Source organism: Sebastes umbrosus, chromosome 18 (genome assembly GCF_015220745.1).
Source record: "Sebastes umbrosus isolate fSebUmb1 chromosome 18, fSebUmb1.pri, whole genome shotgun sequence".
Lineage (NCBI taxonomy): Eukaryota > Metazoa > Chordata > Actinopteri > Perciformes > Sebastidae > Sebastes > Sebastes umbrosus.
In genome coordinates this window covers 21,966,555-21,975,298 of record NC_051286.1, presented here as the reverse complement: position 1 = coordinate 21,975,298, position 8,744 = coordinate 21,966,555, and the positions used below count along the sequence as shown (strand labels likewise).

At 42.2% G+C, this 8,744-nt stretch overlaps 1 protein-coding gene across 2 annotated transcripts; it reads left to right on the top strand.

Moving 5' to 3' along the window:
* Nucleotides 1-728: 728 nt before the first annotated feature.
* On the top strand, nucleotides 729-7,603 carry LOC119477379 (protein FAM177A1-like). Of its 2 annotated transcripts, none has more exons than XM_037751455.1 (5): nucleotides 729-905; nucleotides 1,154-1,396; nucleotides 1,926-1,992; nucleotides 4,409-4,506; nucleotides 4,591-7,603. In XM_037751455.1, the coding sequence occupies exons 1-5, from the start codon at nucleotides 738-740 to the stop codon at nucleotides 4,807-4,809; spliced, it is 795 nt and encodes a 264-aa protein (XP_037607383.1). In that variant the 5' UTR covers nucleotides 729-737; the 3' UTR covers nucleotides 4,810-7,603. The 2 variants fall into 2 exon arrangements, with proteins under 2 accessions (XP_037607383.1, XP_037607382.1); XM_037751454.1 differs by having other exon boundaries at nucleotides 730-905; nucleotides 1,154-1,402.
* Nucleotides 7,604-8,744: the final 1,141 nt, after the last annotated feature.

The window sequence follows — 8,744 nt, the reverse complement described above, 5'->3', positions numbered from 1 at the left end:
CAGACCAACAGAGGTTTTCCGTGTCTTGTGAAGTGACGGGGCTCCTCAACGAGTTACGTTATCGTCTCGTTACCGACCGGGTGCCGGTGTCTTCGGCTGTCAGCTGCGGTCGGGAGGCGATGACGTAACTCGTTGAGGAGCCCCGCTGCTGAAGCCTGCGCTGAGCAGGAAAAGCCAACACTAGGATCAGCATTGATTCATGGAGAGACCTTCGTCTGGTCAGCTAACATTACTGCCAAGCAACTGAAATATAGAGTGATCTTGTGGTTTTAGCTGACGTGTGTCGCCTCACTGTTTTGAGCGATGCTCGTTCATGTCTATGTAGAGCGAGCAAACGCGAGCTCGACGCTGACTTTCGTTGATTTCAAGGCCACATGTGTCGCTGTTAAGCAGCATTTCTGAATCTTACAAATAGTCCCTTTAACACTGCTAATTTTTTTTTTTTTTTCAGGAAAAGTAATACTTTTATTTGGCACCTTTCTAAAAGCTCCGTGGATGTATTATTTTTTTGTAATATTCGTTTACATAAAGATGTTATCAATAACACCTTTAAAAACAGTGTGAAATATTCCTACTAAGCTAATACTTTTATTCATTTTTTTTATCTTATTTTTTTTTTATTTTTTTTTAAGAAATACAGGAAAGGGGGAGATAATATGAATATACTAAATTATTAGCCTCTAATATTTAATCTAACATGAAATCTATGGATGTCGTGACGTCACGTCCGGGGGGGAATGCTTGGCACTTCCGGGTGTGTCCGTGCGGAGGAGAGAGGAGAGGCGTTGCTGCGGCGGATCATCAGCATCCAGAGAGATACAAAGAAGACGGCGACAATGGCCGAGATATCACTGTATCTCACTAACGTTAACGTGTCGATAGGACAGAGCATGGAGGTGGAGCAGGTCGGTAAACAGCTCTCTCCTTCATAGTCTCCACATTGTCTCGCTGCTCGTGTTGTTTACTGTAATGTGACTGAATGATGTGCCTGCAGCTTGTTGTCACTTTGTCAGCTGTGTCATGTCGGTTCTGGTTGGTCATGACATATATGACACTAGAGAGATGAGTCTTTGACAAACTGACCCCTTCATGAAACAGTCCCATCATAACACACACTGTGTCTTTCTGTGTGCTTGTGATGTTTTGTTGTCAGACTCAGAGGAACCCTAATAGTAACCCTGCTAGAGGCTTTGAGAGTGTGGAGCTGGGGGAGCTGGGGGAGCTGGGGGAGCTGGACAAGAGAGAGGAGGAAGAGGAGCAGCAGAGGGAGAAGGTCCCCCGCAGGATCATCCATTTCTCCAGCGGGGAGACCATGGAGGAGTACAGCACCGACGAGGAGGAGGGAGAGGACAAGGAGCCAGAGAGGAAGGACCTGCTGTCCTCCCCGGGCGATGCGGTGAGGGTGAGGATTCATGTGTGTGTGGGGGGGGGGTACAAGGAGCTAAATGAGGACAAGGGACATGATGGAGGGAGAGTGATGGGAGTGTTCAAGGAATCTGTGTTTACTGTAAATGATTTAAAGAGGACCTATTATGCTTTTTTCCCTTTCCTTTAGTGTGTTATATTGTTTTTTGTGCATGTAAAATGTCTGCAAAGTTACAGAGACGGCGCCCAAAGGGAGTTACTGTCCCCCACAGAAACACTGCTCCTGAACTACCTTGCTTCAAGGAGGAGCTCAAACAGAGCGTGTCAGACAAGAGGGTGAAAAGAGGTGCTGCATCAGCAAAGTGAAGCGTTTTTGTTTTTTTTAAACATTAAAGCCTGTAAACACGTTCTAGTTAGTAGAAACCCCAAAATACAAGTATGCACCTAACAATAAGCATACATAGGTCCTCTTTAAAGAAGAAGAAGCAAGAAGAGACATAATAAATCTAGTACAAATGTAACAGTGTCCTCTTAACGCACATTTTTTTTTTGTGTTGCAGTCCAAGTTGACCTGGGGTCCATACTTCTGGTTTCACATGTGGAGAGCTGCCACGTCCACCATCTCAGGTTTGTCAACAGCATTATTTACAACCTGATGGACCTCTATGGCCATCTAGCATGTTTGTCTATCTTTAATTATCTAACTCAAGTTGTCCTGGTGTGCATCCGAAGCAGGTTAACTTCAGAGGATCTGATCAAAACTTGTACTGACCTATCAGCTCACTGTAACATTGAGTCATCATTTCTACAAGGTCACAACATGGACAAAATCACCGAGGTTACAATAGAGTGACGACACATGGTGGTGGGCAAAACTCAGGCAGCGCCAACGACGATACTAATTGAAAACTCACCCTGATTGGCCTTGAATCCCCATATAAGACCTCCTGTAGACCAGCAGATATCCTTATTAATATGATATTTGTTTATTATAATCACTTGTTATGAAATGGGTCGATCAGATATAAGTGACTTTGACTTTGGGGACCAGGGTCTGTTTTGGTTCACACTCCCATCGGAGTTTAAGTTACGTGATCCCTCTTGATGGCCGCCGCCGGCCACTTTTTCCTTTAGCGATTCCTCAACTGGCATAAGATAAAACTGCAGACTTGGATTTTTGGTCTTTTGATTAGCAGTTTAAATAATTTAATGCTAATCACAACGTCTCCTCGTCCTCGCAAAGACTAACGTTCGTTTGGTACATGTCGGGCCAAAGACTTACGTTCGTTTGTTACATGTCGGGCCAAAGACTAATGTTCGTTTGGTACATGTCGGGTCAAAGACTTACGTTCGTTTGGTACATGTCGGGCCAAAGAGTAACGTTCGTTTGGTACATGTCGGGCCAAAGACTTACGTTCGTTTGGTACATGTCGGGCCAAAGAGTAACGTTCGTTTGGTACATGTCGGGTCAAAGACTTACGTTCGTTTGGTACATGTCGGGCCAAAGAGTAACGTTGGTTTGGTACATGTCGGGCCAAAGACTAATGTTCGTTTGGTACATGTCGGGCCAAAGACTTACGTTCGTTTGGTACATGTCGGGCCAAAGACTAATGTTCGTTTGGTACATGTCGGGCCAAAGACTAACGTTCGTTTGGTACATGTCGGGCCAAAGACTAACGTTTGTTTGGTACATGTCGGGCCAAAGACTTACGTTCGTTTGGTACATGTCGGGCCAAAAAGTAACGTTCGTTTGGTACATGTCGGGCCAAAGAGTAACGTTCGTTTGGTACATGTCGGGCCAAAGACTAATGTTCGTTTGGTACATGTCGGGCCAAAGACTAATGTTCGTTTGGTACTTGTCGGGCCAAAGACTAATGTTCGTTTGGTACATGTCGGGCAGGCGAACATTAGACCCATGACGGCTATCTGTTAAATAGCTGGCTAGCAAACAGCAGCATGCTAACGGTAGCGGTTATCCCTCAGTCGGAAACGTAACACCAAAAGTCAATATTGTATTGCCAATATGTCCGATTGAAAATTAAATGGATGTTAACTAACATTGGCTTTCATGTACGCTTTTTCGTTCAATTTAGAGTCGTAACAAAGCCTTGAATCACTTAATTTTATTTCCTTAGAGTGTGGGTCGATCACCCTTCCATCACCCGATCAACCTAAATAGAAGAAACCTTTTTTACCAAGTCTTACCATGTCTCCTGGTTTTAAAGCAGGGCATCTAACAAACAGAGAAATCGTAGTTTACCACACTAACAGTCTAATGAATGGTGATTAGAGCTGCGTGTTAATTGCACACACTGCTGCGCACACTGCTAATTAGCTCAGTGTATTATAAATGCAGATGGACCTTATCAGGCATTAATTTATTTACCTCAGTACTTTTTACTCTTACTTTTGCAGCAGAAAGAGCCTTAATTTACATCAAATAAATTCTGGACAATATTGTCATTGTTTTGTGTTATTAATTGATTTCCAATAAATATATATACACACATTTGCATAAAGCAAGCATATTTGCACACTCCTGTGTTGATAAGAGTAATGAACACTTGACAAATCTATCTTCCTTTAAAGTAAATTTTGAACAGATAATAAAATGCGCGAATAATTTAAAATTAATTGCGATTAGCTATGGACAATAATGCGAATAATTACAATTCAATATTGTAACCGGTTGACAGCACTAATAAGATTTTTTACCAATGTTTTAAAATGATATATTGTGTTACTGAAGCTGCAGACCTGTCTATATTTTTGGAAAACTGTCTAAATTTAGACAAATTCTGAATAATTGACGCTGCTCACACTAAACCCAGCATCTGTGAAGTTAGCAGAGGATTGGAACAAGAATATGTAATGTCTTACAAATATGGTACTTAGTTGTTTTTTTCTTTTTAATTCCACAGAAATATTGCTTAATTCAAAATGGAAAGAATTATCCAAAAAGGGTGCTGCATCATTAGTTGAGGATATTCGATGTAGACTTTAAAGAGATTAAATTTCTCCTTTTTATTTTATTATTTTCCAGCATGTGACTACCTGGGGGAGAGGATGGCCTCCCTCTTCGGGATAACATCGGCCAAATATCAGTACGCCATCGATGAATACTACAGGATGAAGAAAGAGGTATGTTGCACTGAGGTTCTGCAGTTATGAATCATGGTTTTGTTTAGCAGCTGATGTAATTCCTTCTGGTGTCTTGCGTGTCAGAGGGAGGAAGAGAAAGAGGAAACCCGCCTGTCAGAAGAGGCGGAACGATCTTTTGATCAGCTGCCGTCTCGGGAAGACGAAGAAGACGAGCCAATCACAATTGCAGACCAGCCGGATGTGGCCACCGTGGCTCAGCCCGACGTGACCTATCAGATCGAGGACGAAAACCGGGCATCTTCGAACACCATCAGAGTCCCCGCTATCGTCACGGCGACCTAACCATCACCTAGAAATGGACGTTTGCGCTTTAATGTCTGTCTGTTTGTTCAAGAAGGAACACTGTCTTGTTTCACCAAGCACCGTTTGGTTTGTGTACGACACGGCTTTAGATGGGCAGTGCTGCTGTATTGTGGTTGTTTGGCGAGGACAGTGGTGGCGGAGGAGTTACTCCGCTGACTACTAGGTGTCCCTATGCAACAGTGTAGCAATTGATAAAGTAACTGCTGGATGATGGTTACCTTTGCACGGCAGCTGGATTCTCACGGTGTCACAAGATCACGTGAGAATTGCATATCAAACGAAAATCCATCTTTTCAGGCTTCAAGTAATGCGTTTGTGTCCAGCAAGCCAGGGCCAACGGACCAATCGGCGTCCTGTGAGGAGCTACTGGCAGCTACGGAGCGGCGACTGTTAGTTCTAAACAACAATGGCAGCTCCTGAAGATGCTTGCTGCACATGTAACGTTAGGCATACAAGTGTCACGATCCCACAGTTTTCTTCTTGCTGCTGCCCCACGTCTTATTGCCTGTATCCTCAGTTTTTCGGTTCGGCAGCTTATAAAAACTTAGTTCTGGGATCTTTACCCTGTTGGTAGTCCATCCCAGCACACAGCAGCTTTTAGGCATTTTTCTGTTGTTAGTTAGCAGACAAAAGTGACGAGGAGGCACCTTCATGCAATACAAAGTCAATGGAGAGCGATGAATAGTTTTCCCCCTCCAGTGTGGGCTGGACTTAATTGTGCTCTGTCTCTATGACGGCTTCTGTTCTGTGTAACAACAAACCATCTGGTGGGTCGGGTTACGGTAATGGAACAACATATTTGGATTTTTGTCAAGTAAATTTTATTTGCATAGCACAATATCCCAAATTTGCCTCAGGGGGCTTTTTAAACTGTACAGGATACAACACCTTCTGTCCTTTACAGTACAACCCTCTCATCAGATGAGGAAAAACATTACCCAAAAAAAACCTTTTAACAGGGAAAAAAATGGAAGAAACCTCAGAAAAGAGCAACAGAGGAGGGATCCCTCTTCCAGGGCAGACAGATGTGTAATAGATCATAGATATAGTCTTGTGTACAGAGTAACAACATAATGAAAATACGACATAGTCAATAAAAATGATGCATATCATGTGAAACATATATAAAGAGATGGATCCAGGAGGATGTCAAGCAGCTAGACAGATAGACCCTGAGCAACACGAGCGCCTCTTCATCATGGAAGGTTTTTATTTCACAGTTGCTTTGGTAATGTAAACGTATGTTTCCCATGACAATAAGCCCCTTAAGACTGAATGGTAAATGGACTTGCATTTATATAGCGCTTTTCTAGTCTTCCAACCACTCAAAGCGCTTTACACTACATGTCAGCATTCGCACACTGATGGCAGAGGCTGCCGTGCAAGGTGCCAACTTTGCCCATCAGGATCTAATCTAAATACTCATTCACACACCGATGGCTATGAAGGGGGTTAATCGACATTTGACCCGGAGCAGCCGGGGATCGAACCACCGACGTTCCGATTGGTGGACATCCTGCTCTACCTTCTGAGCCACAGCCGCCTTAGCTGAAGTAAATTAATAGAGAGGCTAAATCTCCTGGAGGACGGAGGTCCAGGGTCCGTCATGTGGAACGAGGCACCAACAGCCAGGAGAAGCAGAGAGAGTTCCCAGAACGGCTAATATTATTGTCGTCAGCAGGACTACTAGGCTTAAATTATACATTGAGACTGAGACCGACCCGCCAGCAGAATAGTAAAAGAATAACTAACCAATTAATTGAAATTTAGGGCAAAAAAAGATGGGTTTTGAGTTTGGTTTTAAAAGGCTGCACAGAATCAGACTGTCTGATGCCCATAGGGAGGTTATTCCTGTGGCTTGCTGACTTCTTTGGATCCATTGAGTTCTGTGTGTGTGTTGTGAAAAAAACGCAATATGAGTCCGAAAATGTTATATAATGTGCCAATTTATCTGCCGATGCATAGTTTTGTTCACATCGTTAGCTCGTTTCGAACGACAGCGTTTCCATTTTGGTTAGTTGTTACATTATCCAGCAGCTATTGCATTACCAGTTGCTACAGAATTTGAACGTCTGCTTTGGAGTGAAGGTTACATGTTGCTCCCCCGTGCCTCGGAATCGACCGGACACTGTGCCTAAATCACCAATACAGCCAAGTCAGTGACAGATCTGGACAAAAGCATAATATTTGAAATTGACTTCAAGACGTAAACTATAGCCTTTGATTCAGTGAGTATACACTCATTCAAATATCTGATGCATGTACAAACGAGCTGTTTTGTCCAGATCTGGTCAAACTGGTGCATTCATGATACACCTGGCTGCACCAAAGAGCTGGCCATTTTAACACTCCCTCGCATGTTAATTTTGCTCTCTGTATCTTTTTTGTATTAATGCTTGTATTGCACTCGCTGTCTGCGTGGAAACACGGAGCAGATTTAGCCTTGGTTAGCGAATCATCTGTGGAGACCGATTGACCTTTTGTTAAACAATGAAAACGGGTTTAGGTGTTCTATGTTGCTCTTATTATCTGCCTTATCTACTATGGACTAGTGGATGTGGCATGTAAGCCTTTGATAATGGCAGGGAGCATTGTTACACTAAGTCTGTATAAAGACAAACTTACCTTTTTAACTGTTTTTTTAGTACGATTTTTGATATTTATGTATTTATTTTACTGAACTGACAGAGCACTTAATTTAAGCATATTTTCTATTGATTTAGTACTGTAACACTGTAATGAACTGTTAATAAAAATCATAGTTATTGTCTTACTTTATACTCTTTGTCTGTTTGTAAAAAAAAATTCCAACATTTCCAAATCAATAAGTTGGACAGGTCCAAATGGGAAATCTTTATTATTTTTCTAAGTCAGTGTTGGCGGTTGTGCTGTCTTTGTGTGCTCGTTGGGAGACTCGTAGTGGTTTTCTACAGTGTGAGTGATGTGAGTGATTTTCGTGGTCACTGGTAACAAAGAGCCTGTGTTGCTCTGTGTTCAGACTGCTCTGAGGTCAGAGACCCCGTCCACTCGCTACACAATGTGTCCATTCTCAGGTCAGAGAGGGCTTCTGTGGTCCAGGACGAACTCCACAGTAGTCACGGCCTTCGCCGCTACTGATGCACAGCAGTCAAACACTGCCACACTCACAATCTGGACAACGTAGCAGTATTAGCTGGTAGGTTTGACAGTGGAATCCACATTAGAATCACTAAGACATTGGTATAGTCATAAACTACTGTTACAGCATTTAACAATGAATAGGTTTTTCATAGTACAACATCACTTTTCACTATTGTGACTTCAGTTATCACATCTTAGGTTTCGTAAAAGAAAAATGACTGTTGACTTATACTATATAGACTAATATTTGGAGAAAAAAAAATAGGTGATTAATAAAATAATATAATAGAATAAAAGTATACAAATGAAATACAATAGAATAGGTGAATAAAATAAGAATAAAATAGTAAAAATAATAAGTCTTAATCAAATGTCTGGCTTGAATAGGTACGTTTTAATAACATTTTCATCAGCAATTTTACAATTTGGTGGATTTATATGTTCCCCACGACATTCATCTGTCTACGAAATAAAAAATATAGGGTGTTTTCTCTCTCAGTCTCTCCGTCTCTCTTTCTCTCTCTAGGCTGTCCTGTGCCCCCAAAGTAAACTTAACGCCCCGAGCATTTGCCTCCGTCGCCTGCCAGCAACCTGCTCTGAATCATGAACCAAATCCAAACCAAATCACAAACTAAATCTTAGCAGCTGTTTCATGTTGATTTCAGCTGTGTCAGCCCAAAAATAACTGGCTGCGTCCACATTCAATAGACCGTAAAATACGTAGGATTAATCATTTAGGACAGGAAAAGGGCTGGAAGCATTATTAACTTCATAATTAGCAGGTGTAGGAAAGT

Bases quoted from the DNA above. Each gene is read 5' to 3' on its own strand.
- LOC119477379 (XM_037751454.1), top strand. From the start codon at position 738: ATGCTTGGCACTTCCGGGTGTGTCCGTGCGGAGGAGAGAGGAGAGGCG. The intron at 906-1,153 runs GTCGGTAAACAG...TTTTGTTGTCAG, and splicing joins AGAGCATGGAGGTGGAGCAG to ACTCAGAGGAACCCTAATAG. The intron at 1,403-1,925 runs GTGAGGATTCAT...TTTGTGTTGCAG, and splicing joins CCCCGGGCGATGCGGTGAGG to TCCAAGTTGACCTGGGGTCC.